Source organism: Elgaria multicarinata, chromosome 11, assembly GCF_023053635.1.
Source record: "Elgaria multicarinata webbii isolate HBS135686 ecotype San Diego chromosome 11, rElgMul1.1.pri, whole genome shotgun sequence".
In the NCBI taxonomy this organism is placed as follows: domain Eukaryota; kingdom Metazoa; phylum Chordata; class Lepidosauria; order Squamata; family Anguidae; genus Elgaria; species Elgaria multicarinata.
In genome coordinates, this window is record NC_086181.1 from 28,781,618 (window position 1) to 28,798,531 (window position 16,914).

Below are 16,914 nucleotides of genomic sequence, written 5' to 3' on the forward strand. Positions count from 1 at the left end.
TCAGCCTTCCCCAACCTGGGGCGCTCCAGATGTGTTGGACTGCATCTCCCAGAATGCCCCAGCCAGCAGAGCTGGCTGGGGCATTCTGGGAGTTGTAGTCCAACACATCTGGAGCGCCCCAGGTTGAGGAAGGCTGGTTTAGATAGAAACAGATGTTCTCCTTTAAAGGGAAATGATCCCTAATCAAAGTACAAATACGCAACAGATAACAAATGGGGTGGCTAGAGGGTATTTTATTGGTGCTTGGTATAGTTCTGTTATATACAAAAGCAACAGAGTTGAAGGAAGAGGGGACATTATGATATAAAATATAGGGGGAACTAGGTAAGCTAAGATGGAAGAAAATCGAGCCCTATTTAGGGGTTAAAAACATGTGTGGGTAGTTTTTAAAAAAAGCATAAATGGTCTTTCAGCAGGAATTGGGGGATCCTCTGCTGTGAAAATATATCTTTCCCCAGTAGTTGCAGCATGAGCAAATGGCAAGAATTGGCTTAAGCAAAAGCCATAAGGCTTGAATAAGAGAAGGAAAGGACAGGATGGAGAAGGCAGAGGGACGAGAGATGCCGTTACTGTTGCTGCTGAGCTCCATGTCCCTAAGCTACAAGGACCGATGGACACAAGAGTATACTCGGATGGACTCAGTCGTAGTATTTCGCTGCCTTCCGGACCTGGCAGTACATCAGCATGGAGAACACTATGCCCAGCACCTAGGGAGAGGAGGCGAATCGGGTGAGGGGGGAAGGGAAGGGGGAGTTCCAGCCCAGCCTGTCGCACCCTCCTCCCCTCCCCCGCTTAGAATCCAGATGCCCCATTCTGCCTCACTGCCTCTAAACGTTGGGAAGGCACAGCTAAGGATGAATGAGAAACGTGTTTCAGTTTGTTTCCCCTTTGGGACCAAACCTGGACTCGGGCACAATAATCAACTAGAGATGTGCACTATTGACGTCTCGGGGTTTTTTGGGTGGGGTGGGGGGGAATGCATGAAAACACCCAGGGATTTTCATGCAAAAAGGGGGAAAAGGCAAAGCTCACAATCTGATATGGACTTGAGTTGGAACAGCCTTCGAGATGGAATTGGGAGAAGTCTAGTGAGCTCAAGTCTTGCTGATTCGCCCATCCTTAGGTACAGCTGGCCTGTGCTCAGTATTGTAGCTATCCAACTGCCCAGCTCACATCAACCTGCCATATCCCTGGTTAGTACCCAACCTCTGGTGTCTCAGAAGGGCTGTAGCTCCGTGCTAGAAGGTTCAGCCCTTTACGGGAAGAAGGCCCCATCTCTGGGTCGGGCTGGGAAAGAGCCCTGCCTGCAACCTTGAAAAGATGATGCTAGTTCAGTGCAGAGCTAGAGACAGATGCCTTATACAGTATTTCCGTCTTTAAACTGAGGATGCCAAGGATCAAACTGGGATGCAACGAATGTGCTCTGCTACTGACCTCTGGCCCTTCCTTACATGCATGTGCATTCACCACCACCCACCCATGCATTCTTCCCACCTAATGCTAAGTTGGAGGCGGAATCTGGGTTCTTTGCAGTGAGCAGGAGAGGAGGGCAGCTGTCCTTGAAGAGTACCTGATATCTCTGGGTGGAGCCATAACTGTTCATAGCAATAGGTCAGTTTGGGCCTGTGTTCTACATGGGCACTGGACACATTTTGGAGATAGTTTATCCCATAGAATACATTGCCCAGCTCTCTTCCAATAGGCAATCTGCATTTTCTATGCCAGGGGTGGGCAAGGTGCAGCATGTGCCCCCTGCTATGTTGTATTTTTTTAAAGGCATCCTTAGTGCTACAGAGTGCTGAAAGGGTAAAAATAAGCTTGTTTGCCAGCTAAATTTGACCCTTGCAAAGAAGCTAATTTTTAGCTTTTGGGCGCTTTGTAGCGCTACAGATGCCATTTTTTTTATTGCCCATGGGAGGGCACTGAAAACCTCCCGCAGTTGCCCGCGCCTGCTCTTTGCCTGCTCTGCCAATTGCAACAGGGAGTCCTCAGCAGTTGCCTGGATCACCCAGTCTGCTCTGGCTGCTCCTGCCACCTCACCTGGACAACAATGATGCAGGCAGCAAAAATGCCCATTGCAGAGATGTTCTCCCCTAGCCAGTCTTTCACCTTCTTGTAACAAGCCTGCAGGGAACAGAAACCAAAGTAAACATGTGAAAAACACTGGTAAGGCAGCTTGGGACAAATTCTCTGTATTCTGTGCCACTGCCCTAATTCTACACTCCCAAGAACGTCAACTTTCATTTAAACCAGAGGTGGGCAGCTTGTAGGCCACAGCACCTGAAAGGCCACAATGCCCATCATTCCTCACCATTGGTTATGGTGGCTGACTGGAGGTGTAGGCCAAAACATCTGGAGGGCCACAAGTTACTCACCCCAGATTTAAAACAAAAATATTTGTAACACGCAGGTAGCTTCTACTAGGTAGAGCCTCGTGTGGTGCAGAGCGGTAAAGCAGCAGTTTCTGCAGCTGAAACTCTCCCCACGGCCTGAGTTCGATCCCAGCGGAAGCTGGTTTCAGGCAGCCGGCTCGGGTCGACTCAGCCTTCCATCCTCCCGAGGTTGGTAAAATGAGTACCCAGTTAGCTGGGGGAAAGGTAATAACGGCCGGGGAAGGCAACGGCAAACCACCCCGCTATAAGGCCTGCCAAGAAAATGACAGCAAAAGCTGGCGTCCCTCCAAGAGTCAGTAATGAATCAGTGCTTGCACGACAGGTTCCTTCTACTAGAGCAGTGGTCTTTAGCCGATGGAACATAAAATACATTATGCAGTGATAAGTAAACTTTTCTGAACTTTGGTTGGACACACTGATGGCACTACTGCCATTATGTTTTGAAGTATTTTAGAAAGTAAATGAAATTGTGTGGAGTGGAGGTAGAAAATGAAGGTTATAGCTATACACCAGTGTTTCAGCCTTGACCAGTTTTGTAAAAAAAAATCAGTCTATTTATACTCGTTTCTATTGCTCACCACTTTGAATATAAACAAGCTAGTCGAAAATCCCATCGTAAAACAGACATTAAAAAAATCAATAACCTCTCACTTAAAACATAAATGTTATTCACATACTAACCCTCAAAAGCAGAATCAATACATCAATTAAAATATCTTATCACAGCAGTCATCAAGACTCAAAAGGTCTGTTGAAACAGATGGATCTTAAAGTGTTTATCTAAATACCAGAAGAGACGTGGTAAGCAGGGCTGGCCCAACAATTAAGCAGGAGGAAGTGGGCGCAGCAGGTGGTGAGGGCTAGAAATAATCAGAATAGCAGAGTTGGAGGGGGCCTACAAGGCCATCGAGTCCAACCCCCCTGCTCAATGCAGGAATCCACCTTAAAGCATCCCTGACAGATGGTTGTCTTGAAGGCCTCTAGTGTGGGAGAGCCCACAACCTCGCTAGGTAACTGGTTCCATTGTCGTACTGCTCTAACAGGAAGTTTTTCCTGATGTCCAGCCAGATTCTGGCTTCCTGTAACTTCAGCCCATTATTCCGTGTCTTGCACTCTGGGAGGATCGAGAAGAGATCCTGAGAGGTGAATTTTTCCACCCTCCCCACCCAAAGGGCCCGCCGCTGCTTGGCCAGCCACTTTCTCCCTCCTGCCGCTGTCGCTTCCCTCCCTAGCTGCCTGCTTGCTTGGCCAGCCGGCCAACAGCTTGCAGTCACCTAACAGTGGTGCATCCTCCTCCCTCATCTGACCGGCGGCTCCCACCTTCTGCCTAGTTTAGCAAAGTGTCCCAGCTGGCTGATGAAGGGAGGAGGAGCTGCCGCCCTGCAAGAGCAGGGAGCTGCGAGACAGGAGTCCCTGCCATGGCACTGGGACGGAGCTGGAAACTGCTGCTGCTGCTGCTGCTGCCATGCAAGAGCAGGGAGGGGGGAGGCACAGGGAGAAGAAGTGGGAGGGGCAGTGGCAGCATCAGCATCTCACTTGAGGCAGCAACTTTGGTTGGGCCAGGCCTGGTGGTAAGACTATTGTCCCAGAATTCTACAATTTAGGTGCCACCACCAAGAGGGTCTGGTGCCTTGTTTCCAATGGCAACAAGGCAATAAATGAGGCTAGTCTTAAAACATAGGCAAGTTTATAAGAGAGAAGGCCATCTTTGAAGTACTTTGGCCCAGGACGCTAAGGACTAAGTCCACCACCCTTGTTATCAGTCAATCTCTCCTTCCTCTTGGAGCTGCAGTTCTGTGGTACAGCTAAGGGCCTGTAACATAAACGTCTCAACATCTCAACAAACGATATAGTGGGAGAAGCCATGGCAAGTAAAGTGGTATAAAACCAGTGTCAATTCGGTGTAGATGCAGCACCAGAAGAGAATATGTATGTATGTATTTATTTATTTATTTATTTATTTATTTATCACATTTATATACCGCCCCACAGCTGAAGCTCTCTGGGTGGTTTACAACAGTTTAAAATAGTAAACATTAAAAAGTATACAAGGTTTTAAAAAATATGAGCATTCCCTGTCAGAAGTGGTTCCTTCTGTCACAGGATGGAGTTTAAGCCCTGGATCTCAAGTGTGTTGCAACATGTGCTGGCTAATACTCAAGTATGCACTTACCCAGATATACACCCCACATATTTAAGGTCTCTTTTAACTTTAAGACTATGCGCGTCACTCAAGTGAAACAGGCATCCGAGGATTAGAACAATGAGAACCAGAGACCCAAGACTCCCAACGGGGCATGTCCTTTGTTCAGAATGAAAGCCCTGAGAAAAGGCAAGAAGTTTTCCAAATATAAAAATAAGAGCCTCTTTTGCCAAAGCAAAAATAGATTCCTTTCCTCCTAGCTCACTTCCACCATGACACTGGGGGATTTAGCACATGACAACAAACGGTTGAAGAGGGCCCTAGTGCAGCGTGTTTGTGCGCATAGAACCTGATAATCAGGCCCCTCCGTCTAGCGCCTTGATCCGGCCGGTTCCCTCTGCAAAGAAATCGCCTCAATAAAGGACTCTTTGAATTAAGAGTGAAGTCAACTCCTAGTGCTACCATCTCACCTCTGGCCACCAGCTGGCGCTGTCCACTTGACAAGTCTCACTTTGCTGTAAGCAGCAGGACTTGGGGACCCACGTTCTGTTACACACTTCAAACCAGTCTGTGTAATTCTGCACCCCACAACAACGAAACTGGAAAGGAAGGGGAAGAATCAGTCTTGGAGAGGTGGGTCGGGGGAGAGATACCTGATGTGGGGAAAGAACTCCCAGTGGTTCCAGCTGTACCTGCAGTTCCTTAGCACCCTTAATTGGGGTGTTCAAACACTGACCTCATTCTGCACAAGGTCCCATGCTTTGGTTAACCCCACGTTGCCCTCTGTGTCATACAGCTTCAGCCCTTCCTTTAGATTGGATTGGGCATACCTGTCAAACTGGAGAAAAGACACAATAAATGCACCTGATGGACCGTGGCCGTCAGTGTATGAACTGCACGTGATGCAAAGAAGCTAGGTGGTTGACTTGAACTTATGTCTAGCAGGGTGCGAAATAGACAATGAAACAAGTTTCCGGTCCTCATGGTAGCTATGAACATTTCGATGAAAACCAACAAAAAAATCTTCTAAGGTTTTCAAACCCGAGGAATTTTGGGAAGCCTTCCAAGGGTCAATGCAGCGGCAACTTTGATGGTCACCTCCTGCAGACTCCATTTCATTTTTAAAAGTTGCTCTCTCTTTGGCCTCACTTCACATTTCCAAGAGCTCAACGCTCAGCAACCCCAGCCAGCCATGCTGGCTAAAGGATGCTGGGAGTTGTAGTCCAACACATCTGGAGGGTACCAGGTTGGGGACGGTTGCTGGATTCCACTAACAGAAGAAAGCATATGTAAATAATAATAATAAATAATAATAATGTGTCGTTTTTATAAACAGTAGTATTTTGAGACTTATAATGGCAGAACTATGATGATGATGATGACAACTTAGCTTAAGTAAATGGGCATCCCTGTGCCCCTTTCATACTCCAACGCATTCTCAATGTAAACATGCCAATCCAAAACAGCACCCTCCATGCACCATCAGCAGGCTTAGGGGGACCCTAAGGTTTGCAGAAGTACAAAAACACCTTAGGGGAAAAAACTCCTATGGGGTGGGGAATCCCAAACAACCCAATGAGGGCTAAGCATGCTAATTTGGCACAGAATGCTGAAAGTCTGTTGAATTATACTGAGTAGCTATCTTGCTCAGTATATTAAAGTTTTTTTAAAATATTCCAGTTATCTCTATATTATATGTGACAATTGACAGTGAGACGGTCATCAATACATCTACCCCTTTCTCCCATTTCATCGTCTTAACTGTAAGGGGTCAGGATGAGGGTGTTTTTTTTTTACTTATTTGTGGCGGGGGGGAGCAGGAGAACGGACAATGGGAGGTGGGAAGAGAATGGAGTGTCCTAGAAAAGGGATGGCTGAACAGCCACACACAGACATACACCCCATGCAACATTTTGTTGGGAGTTAGCTTGAAAACACAATAGGATGCTCCTTTTCCTGTTTCAAGGCCGGGTTTTTGACAGCAAAAATTCTACGTAACTGGCCACTGGGAAAGCAAAGGAAACCATGGTCTTTCTGCTCAGCATTTCTATTTCAGGTGTGAATATGCAGCGTGTGGTGGTGATGGGGGGACTTTAGAGCAGGTACATTTGTGCATGGCCTTAAAATATGGTTTTCTGGCACACTGTACCAAATCATGCAATGATTATCTAGAAGCAAACAACTGTGAATGGTAAAGAAGACCAGCTGGAGAAAAGAAAAAAGAAAAGGTTGTTTTTCCTAGACATTCCATTTTGAGAAACCATGTATGCTGCAACTCTTCAAAGGAAACTTGAAGAGTAGTGTACACAACTGGGGCAGTAGCTTTATTGCCCAGCAAGGTGTGGAAGTGATTCATTAGGCTCATACAACGGACTCTTTCCTTGTTCATTTAAATCAAGGCAGGCTCATAGCCTGAATCATTTCCTTCTTTGCACATTGTGCCTTTAGAGCATTGCTCTGGAACCTCTTTCAGCCCAATACTGTATTTTCATAGAATCATAGAATAGCAGAGTTGGAAGGGGCCTACAAGGCCATCGAGTCCAACCCCCTGCTCAATGCAGGAATCCACCCTAAAGCATCCCTGACAGATGGTTGTCCAGCTGCCTCTTGAAGGCCTCTAGTGTGGGAGAGCCCACAACCTCCCTAGGCAAATGATTCCACCGTCGCACTGCTCTAACAGTCAGGAAGTTTTTCCTGATGTCCAGCCGGAATCTGGCTTCCTTTAACTTGAGCCCGTTATTCCGTGTCCTGCACTCTGGGAGGATCGAGAAGAGATCCTGGCCCTCCTCTGTGTGACAACCTTTCAAGCATTTGAAGAGTGCTATCATGTCTCCCCTCAATCTTCTCTTCTCCAGGCTAAACATGCCCAGTTCTTTCAGTCTCTCTTCATAGGGCTTTGTTTCCAGACCCCTGATCGTCCTGGTTGCCCTCTTCTGAACACGCACAAATTTTGTATTTGTGCTTTTAACCTGTTGGTTGTTTTATTATGGTTTTAATTTTTGTGAACCGCCCAGAGAGCTTTGGCTATTGGGCGGTATAAAAATGTAATAAATAAATAAATAAATAAAAGCGGTGAAGCCCAAATTCCATTTTGGAGGTCTCTTGGGGGGGGGTGGGGGAGCATTCCAGCGGTCGGCAGGGTGGAAAGCAAAAGGGGCAGAACCCACAATACCAGCATATTTTAGCTTAAAGATCTAAGGGACTTACGTTAAAGCTCTGACTTAAGGCTTAAGCCATAGAAGAGGCATTTCAAACATTCAGAATGGGGGTGGGGTGTGTGTGGAGCTGCACAAAAGACGGGAAGCCATCAAATGATTGGCGGTTAGGGAAAGCGGGTGTGGCATTCTAGGGAACCCTGCAGAGCCAGATGTTCTGCACCCCGGGTGGGCCAGATGTTCCGCACCCCCTGCCTTAGAGCTTGGAGCATGTTTTTCAAGTGTGGAAACTACAAGCAGCTGCCAACGCCTGTACGCAGGCTCTTGAAATACATTATTGTGTACCTTTTCCTCCCCCTTCCCCTCCCCCTTCCCCTTCCCCTTCCCCAAAGATGGGGATGAGTATCCTTACCTTGTCCCGGCAGGTGACAAAAACCAGCAAACCAACCAGCTCCAGGAGGAAAAGTGTGGAGAGGACCAGGAAGAACTAGGGAGAGACAGAGACAGCCAGATCAGCAAGGCCAGGCAGAGCTTCCCAAACGAGGCTTTGCGTTGCGTCTGTGTTTCTGAAGCCGCCTCTCTGCTCCATCCTTACCTGACTGCATTAGTAGGTTCTCATACATGCAATCAGAATGAACATAAAAGCCCGTCTAGTTTGAACTGCCCCAATCAGCACTGCAGAGCTAAACGACCTCAATGCACATGCCCCTCCCCCAGACTCCTGTAGATTCCGCCACGACCAGAGTTCAGCTGCATGGCAGGAGGATACCTGCAAAGCAAACAGTTCTGCATCACTCCAGCAAGCAAGCCAAGCCACAAGCAGGTAGAAAAGTTAGAAATGGCAACGAAAATATCCAAACCTAGACATTCTACAAGTGCACATACAGTACTTGTCTGCCCCCAAAGCTCATTTCACTACCAAAATAAAGCTCTTTATTTTTTTTATTTTATTAAACATTTATTTAAATATTATTTAAATAGTCAAAAAGGGTCCCAGAGACAGTTACATAGGGTAAATTAAAACACACACACACACACCAGTCCATTTCCTCAGGCTGAGAATCTAAATTTCACAACTCGAAAGCAAAAAAGGTTGAGGAGGAAAGAAGAAAAACAAGTCAAATTTGTAAATTTAACTACCGCATTTCTTCGATTGTAAGATGCCATCGATTGTAAGATGCACAATAATTTCAGTACCACCAACAGAAAAAAAAACTTAAGACACACCCACGATTCTAAGACGCACCCCGTTTTTAGAGAAGTTTATATGGGGAAAAAAGTGTGTCTTAGAATTGAAGAAATATTATTTATTTATTTAGAATATTTATATACCACTCCCCATTGAAAAATTTCGGAGTGGTGTACAAGATAAAATGAAAATAAAAACAGAATAAAACAGTTAAAACAAAATTTAAAAGAAGCAAAAACAGATTCAAGGCTGCATATTAATGGAAGGCTTCTTGGAATAAAGATGTTTTCAGGAGGCGCTGAAAGGAGTACAAGGTTGGAGCCTGCCTGACCTCCAGAGGCAGGGAATTCCACAGGAGGGGCGCCACCACGCTGAAGGCTCTTCCCCTGGTGGATTCCAATCGGAGGATGGATCTAGGTGGAACCACCAGGAGCAGGCCCTCGGATGACCTCAGTGACCGGGCAGGTTGGTAAGGGAGAAGGCGCTCTCTCAGGTATCCTGGTCCCAAGTTGTTTAGGGCTTTGTATACAAGTAGAAGAACCTTAAACCTGGCCTGGTAGCGAATAGGCAGCCAGTGCAGTTCCCTCAGCAGAGGAGTTACATGCTGGAAAGGGGCAGCTCCAGACAACAGCCGAGCTGCAGCATTCTGCACTAGCTCCAGCTTCCGGAGCAGCTTCAAGGGCAGCCCCACATAGAGCGCATTGCAGTAATCCAATACCACCATGGCCAAGCTATCCCTGTCCAGGAGAGGCCGTAGTTGGCGAACCAGCCGAAGATGGTAAAAGGCACTCCGAGCTGTGGCGGCTACTTGAGCCTCCAACGACAGAAATGGGTCTAAGAGTACCCCCAAACTACGAACCTGTTCTTTCAGAGGCAGTGCAACCCCATCCAGAACAGGCAATGAGCCTGTCTCCCGGACTCGGGAACCACTCACCCACAGGGCTTCCATCTTGCCAGGATTCAGTCTCAGTTTATTGGCCCTCATCCAGCCCATTGCTGAGTCTAGGCACTGTCCAGGACCTGCACAGCCTCACCTGATTCATTTGTCACAGGGAGATAGAGCTGCGTGTCATCAGCGTATTGATGGCATTTAGCTCCAAATCCCCTAATGACCTCTCCCAACGGCTTCATATAGATGTTAAATAACATTGGGGACAAGATGGTGCCCTGCAGCACTCCATAGCTCAATTGCCAAGAGGCCGAGGACTGGTCACCCAATGCTACTCTTTGAAAACGACCCTGTAGGTAATTCTTATCATGGCCAGATGGAAAGGAAACAGTTCAGGAAGAGGTGGAGCCTTATGAAGTGGATCTTTCAGCCAAGCCAATTGAGAGGTTCATCACACAAGGCTGAAATCTCGCATCCTTACCAGGGCTTTCTGCTTCTGATTACGAGGGGCTTCTTTATATGATGGACACATGATTTGATTTGAATTGAATTCCTTTCTCCACATTGTTCTATCTGTTTCATTACATAGCACCATCTAGTGGCTGAATTATAGCACATTGCTCCCATTTCACACAGCTGATATCTCGGATTAACCTTTCTTATTGCGTTATCTCCGATCTTTTAAAAAGCGAGATAAAGCTCAAAAAGCGCTGGACTCGCACACTTCTGTGAGTGACCAATCATGAGTGTGCAATAAAAGCTTCATATAGAAATAGTCTGAGAGGCCCTACTTTTCATCTCCATACCCCCTGCAGTTTGATGGAATCACTGAGTCCTTGCCTCATGCCTGTTTACAATGTTTCAAAAATATACTATTATGCTCCAAATCAATGACTGTATTCTGCCCACGTTGAGGAGCTCATTTTTTATATATTATTTTCCACATTCCAGGATAGAGCATTCCTGCTATGTAAAATAGGTTCTGTAGATCTGGAGTCTCCAACATGGAACCTGTGGGCACAAATGTGCCTGCAGACACCTCTCTTCATACCCTCTAAGCATCCTGTCCCTCATGGTTTTTATTTTATTTCTTTATTTTTTAAAAAAGTAACTTGGAGGTTGGCATGTAGTTTTGTCTTTTGGTGTTCAGACTCTGCCTTGTCCTTGTACAAGTTATTTTCCTTTTAGTTTCACCTCTTTGCCTTATGGGAAATGAGGGTGTTGTGACTGAGCCATGCACACCATGGCGGCCATTTTATGAATAAAAAAACCTGCCCAATGTCAGCTATTTTGTGAGAGTGCCCATGACACTCTTCCCAAATTCCAAATGTGTCCACCAGCCCTCTAGATGAACCCTGCTTTAAATTGAGTCCTGCTAGAGTCCTGGTTTGATAGACGCAGGTATCAGCTAAAGAAATTAACACCAACTTCTTTAGCCTCTACCTGCCTCTACCAAGGGTCTTGTTTGACTCCTCTGCGCCAATCCCAATTGAATGCCATATTCTGTCTGTCTGTCTCTCTATCACTCAACCACTCACACAGCGTAACAACCAGTGGGGAGGTACTCCTTACCGTCAGCAATAGGCAGCGATGTTCTGTGGCTGCCCCCAAGCATCCGAGGAAGCCCACGACCATGATAATGGCTCCTGTCGCCATGAAGAGCCCTGCTGCTGACAACGACGGGAAGGAGAAGGATAAGGTGGCAAAGCGGCCCTGGGAAACAGCCAGCCACACTCCCACGCCGAGCACTCCGCAGCCACCCAGCTGAGGGAAGAGGTGAGGGAAGAGAAGGCAAGGTCATATAACCAGGTAGTGTGGAAGCCCAATACCCCCACCATTCCTTCTTCTGCCCCAGGGCACTGCTGTGGGATATTCAGCTTAATCTTCCCCAAAATCACCTGTTGGCCCTCCCAATCTCTGAACCACCAAGTTTTCCTTTTGTCCCCATTCCTTTCATGCCAAAGATACATAGCTCCTCCTCTCTCTAGGTCCTGTGCAACGTTTTTCCCTCAACAAAATTGACCTTGCACTTCTATCACAGAAGTTGCTTTCAACAACATTTTACACACACAAACATTCCATTACATCACAGCAATTCAGCCAATAGGGGTGAGGGAGAATCAGTTTTTAGAATTTTAACAGGCAAAGACATTCCTTACTTCATTCATCCTCACAACAACCCTGCATATTAGGTAAGTTGTTGTATTATATTTGTTAAATATTAATAACGTACCCACTGACGAATCCTCCCAAATAATACCGGGAGGTGGTCTGCTGTTGTACAGAAGGGCTATCTGACATGGAATTTTGACTTTCAAGGTCATATTCTCACAACCTTCACTATGAGGAAGCTGACCGAGCCACTGCAACTCACCCAGAAGATGAGATTGAAGACAAACATCTTCACTTTGACGCAGAGCAAACAGCCACGGCTGACCCCCATGATTAATGGCTCTAGGGAGAGAGAGAGAGAGAGAAACAGTTTTTTCACACATGGCACAAGGCAAACCTGGGTTTGCCATTAAAATCACATTTGACAGAAATCACAGGGAATCCTGACCCCTAATATGATAATAATGACAAAAACATCAGCAACAACATAGATTTTTCATTATGTATAACAATAACAAAGATAATAAGAAACCTTAAAGAGAATAATTATGACTAAAATTACAATAAAAATTATGTTTTGAAAAACAGTTATCTTATCCTATTGGGTGATATAATCCTACCCAGAAGATAAGAGGCACTTGAAATTCACATTATTAAACATGCATAGGATTATGGCTTCAGGGAAGTACATGTTATTATCTTTAAATTTTACAAATATTCCAATAAAAAAATCTACATATTACAAAATTTAAATAACATTAAGTGTGATTTCCCCCCTCAAATATTTCAGGTCAAATACTTGTGGTGTATAGAGACAAAAAAATTATCATGAAGTACTTTTTTTTAGCTTTGTTTACTAAATACAAGTAAAATAAACTTGATAAATTAGATCTCTCCAGGTGCTTCAGGTGTTTTATCCTACAATTCCCATCAGCCCCAGCCAGAATAGCCAATGGTAAGAGATGATGGGAGTTATAAGTCAAAAGTTCTGAAGAACCACAAGTTGCCCACCCTTGTTCTAGGGCATCAGAACATTTTCTGATGCAAATTGAAAATATTCCCACACAAATGAACCTAATTTGCATTGGGGAAATTTCCCCATTCAAAATTCTCCAGAAAATTCATATCACTGCCAGTGTAAGTTTATCCCCATTGTTTTTATCACGCTTTACATATTTTTTTAACTGAAAACATCTTAGGCATACATCTACCCCCACCACCACCAAAACTGCTCTACTCTGAGCAAATTGCAAGGGACAACAGAGGGTTCCCAGAAGCCTCTGTCCCAGTCAAAGTTTCATAAAGACTGGATGAATGGCCTTCCCCAAGAAAAGGAGAGAACGCTCCAGAAGTCAAAATAATTTCTGATTAAGGCTGAAAACCTAAATAACTTACTAGGAAGTTAGTCCCATTGAACTCAATGGGGCTTGTTTCTGAGTAAACAGGCTGTAGCTGGTGTGGGGTTATAAGTGTTACCCCCTCAATATATAAAAACTGTGAAACAGAACCAGCCCAAGACATTTTGCTGCGTGAGACAAAGAAAAAGATGATGTGTCCAACCCTTTTCATTCCACGTGTGCAGAAGCAGACCAGGATTGGCAGTTGTTAATTGTAATAATAATGATAATAACAACATTTATATCCCCCCTTTTTGCCTCTTTCAAAGAACCTAAGGCAGCTCACATGGTCCTCCTCCTCTCCATTTTTATCCCTACAACAACCCTGTGAGGTAGGTTAGACCGAGAATCAGTGACTGGCCCAAAGCCGCCCAGTGAGCTTCATGGCTGAGTGGGGACTAGAACCTGGGTCTCCCAAGTCCCAGTCCAACATTCTAACCACTATACCACACCGGCTCTGAGAGCAGTGTTCGTTAGAGCAGGGGTCCCCAACCCCCAGGCCATGGACTGGTACCGTCCATGGCCTGTTAGGAACCAGGCCGCACAGGTGAGCTGCTTTCACCCCCACCCCCACCCCTACCCCAGCGTACTTGGGCGTGGAGCACCATCTCGCCTGCCCAGCCGAAGTGAAGCCAGGACGCTGGGGTGCAGTGGGGCGGCTTCGGAACGGCGCGCCTGGCCGGAAGCTGCTCTGGGAGAGCGACTTCCGGGAGCGCCATTCCGAAGCCGCCCGCCCGCCCCAGCATCCTGGCTTCGCTTCGGCTGGGCGCCCACCCAGCCAAAGCGAAGCCAGGACGCTGGAGTGGGTGGGGTGGGGCTTCCCAAAACCATCCCCTCAACCCCCACCCCCCATCCGTGGAAAAATTGTCTTCCACAAAACTGGTCCCTGGTGCCAAAAAGGTTGGGGACCGCTGGGTTAGAGTGTTACTTCAACACCAGTGACAGGTCAGCATCTTCTGTCACACCAGAGGACAGCAGGCTAGCTTAGGAGATACAGGGCACACACAGCTCTGTCCTCCAACATCTCTCACGTATGCTCTCCGCTCCTCAGCATCTGCCGCCTAAGGAAGCCGCCTCACTCTGCTTAATACTAGGGCCGGTCCTGCATTAGGGAAATATCCCTTCCAGTTCCCTGACTGCCTCAGCTGAATGGTGACTAACCGAATCCCATTTATCTCCCCACAACCTGTATGAAAGGGAGCCACTTCCAGGATCAAGAGGGCATTCTGGAATTTGGAGTCCATAAATATAGGCTAATGTAAATGTTTCTTGGCCTAGCTGGGAGGATGAGAAGGCCAAGGCAGAAGTGTTATTGCGGATTCTCAGCAAGGTTTAAAGGACATGTTAAAGATTCAAATGCAAAAAGAAATAAAGTATATTTTTAAAGAGAATTTGTTGGGGTTACTTTCTTACACCTCAATATCTATAAGCAATGTTATCTCAATTTAGGTTCCTTTTTAATTAGTCTGAAGAAATGGGTGACTTTGGCACCCAGGCTCATTTAATTGTTCATAACAATATTTTATTTATTTCCTACTCTATGCAAAAGGTGGCATATATGGCACAACTACCCTGTGAGGTAAGCTAGGCTGCCCCAAGTTACTCAATGTTCTTCATGGCTGAGGATTTCAACCTAGATCTTACATTATCAAACACCCTGGGTACACCACATCACACTGCCACATTGTGGTTACTAAAATGTGTAGAACCAGTGAGTTGGCCAGAAATAAAGATGTTTCCTGAGAAATGATTAGATGGGAGTTTTGAAATGGGCGAGGAGCAATGCCCCTTCTCTTTCATGCATCATGCTTGTAGCAAAGGGACAGTATACCAGGGAAGGAGTGTGGCTTCAAACTGAGGGGTCACACAGCTGTCATGAGGCTGGCCTAACAGTCACACTGGACAGCAAAATGGAGGGAGTAGAAATTTATACTTGTCTTCCAATGTCCATATATATACAGTATATTGCTTTAAACACAAGATAAAGATGCAGCAGCAGCTATATTTATGTATTTCTAACTTCTAAGGACTATCTATTACTTCTTTCCGCTTCTTAATAAATTACTAACATAAAGATTTCAAATGCAACCAGGATTGGGGGGGGGAAATCCCCCCTTTACTTAAAACATTTATTTACTTTCGATTTGCATTTCTGCACAAAAAAAAAAAAAAAGGCGGCAGGAGATTACATTTATTTATCCTGTTCAGATGAAGGAACTAAGGAAGTAGGGGAAACTGAGACATATCTGACTTCTAAAGGGAAAGCAAAATAAAACAAAAATTAAAAATGGGATGAAGCAATTGTTATCGCAGTTTGAGTATACCCTGTCCAGACCCACACATTACAGATTTCATAGGACTACTCATCTCCTGCCAACCATGTGTTCAGAAGAAGTGGGGGGGAGAGATGGGCAAGGTTCACACACACACACACACACCCCTGTTAGTCAAAACGGAGAAAGAATTTGCCAATTTTACTTAGCCACCACCTCCTGCCCTCCTGGACGTTTAAGTCTTCATTTTCACCGCTCGCCTCTCCCCATCCTTGCCACTCATTTCACATTTATTTTTATTTTGCAGTAAAGAAATAACACGTAATCCAAATTTGAGACCCCCTCCCCAATTCTAGATTCTAATCCCATCCCCCAATCCCAGATTTTAGATGAACAGAAACGTTGGATTTCTGAATGTGAATTGGTCAAATAAATTTCTGATACTAAATAACCAGTATACATTTAATGGGTGTTTTTTCCCCCTTAAGTAATTTCCCATAAAGGTAGTGGTGAGGGAGAAACAAAGAAAGACAAACCAGATTAAATATAGTTTTTGACTAAGCCTCTTTCTTTTGTCTTTCTTTTAACAAAGTACATATACCTCTGAAGGAAATTAATCACAGTTGCCAAATCTCCTCCCGCCCTTTCCTGAGCTTTCAGTAAGAGACAGGACAGGATCTATTCCAAGGGGCCCAGAAGAAATCTACAGGGCAGAAATCCTTCCCCCACCCCGGAGTAGGGAGATGCCTCCCGTTGCTTTCAATGCCCATCCTCATAACTTTGGTTCTTCATACCCCGCTCCCTCCCATCCTTTATTCCCCCCCCCCCAATCGTAAATCCCACTCGGTGCGCCCCTCACCTTGGCTTCGGGGCAGGGGGATTTGGAGAAGGAGGGTGGATTTGGGGCGATAGCCCCCCTCCCCCCCACAGACACCTAGAAGCCTGAAAGTTGCTTCTCCTCCGCTGGGATGCAGGATGGAAAGGGAGCGGGGGGAGCAAATTCCAGGCACGGGACAGGGGGAAGGAAATGGGAGTGGAGAAAGCGGAGCAGCGATGGGGAGGGCGGGTTTGAGGATCTGGGGAGGAGTCCAGGGGGCTCTGGGAGGGAAACCAGGGCAGAGATTTGGACGTCCAAGCGAGTCTGAACCCCGGCACCTCTTGCCTGTATTTAGACATTCCCCCCCCCCCCAAAATAAAAGCCACCCAGCTTCACTGGGCTAACATCAGCCCAGATGTATGGCGTCATTTTTATTAGGGGGGATTTTTATTTTATTTTATTCTTTTCGCTTTGAACGTCTCCAGGGCAGAAATCCTTCCCCCACCCCGGAGTTGGAAGATGCGTTCCGTTATGTTCTTCATGGTT

At 46.0% G+C, this 16,914-nt stretch overlaps 1 protein-coding gene across 1 annotated transcript; it reads right to left on the bottom strand.

The window, feature by feature from the left end:
* Positions 1–220: 220 nt before the first annotated feature.
* LOC134405266 (tetraspanin-4-like) lies at positions 221–16,527 on the bottom strand. Its single transcript, XM_063136504.1, has 8 exons — positions 16,411–16,527; positions 12,144–12,223; positions 11,342–11,533; positions 8,104–8,178; positions 5,273–5,374; positions 5,007–5,135; positions 2,041–2,124; positions 221–707 (listed from the first exon to the last, which is right to left on the bottom strand). The coding sequence occupies exons 2-8, from the start codon at positions 12,210–12,212 to the stop codon at positions 639–641; spliced, it is 720 nt and encodes a 239-aa protein (XP_062992574.1). The 5' UTR covers positions 12,213–12,223; positions 16,411–16,527; the 3' UTR covers positions 221–638.
* Positions 16,528–16,914: the final 387 nt, after the last annotated feature.

Bases quoted from the DNA above. Each gene is read 5' to 3' on its own strand.
- LOC134405266 (XM_063136504.1), bottom strand. From the start codon at position 12,212: ATGGGGGTCAGCCGTGGCTGTTTGCTCTGCGTCAAAGTGAAGATGTTT. The intron at 8,179-11,341 runs GTAAGGAGTACC...GTCTCTCCCTAG, and splicing joins ATCGCTGCCTATTGCTGACG to TTCTTCCTGGTCCTCTCCAC. The intron at 5,136-5,272 runs GTCAGTGTTTGA...CTTCCTTTCCAG, and splicing joins GGGACCTTGTGCAGAATGAG to TTTCGTTGTTGTGGGGTGCA.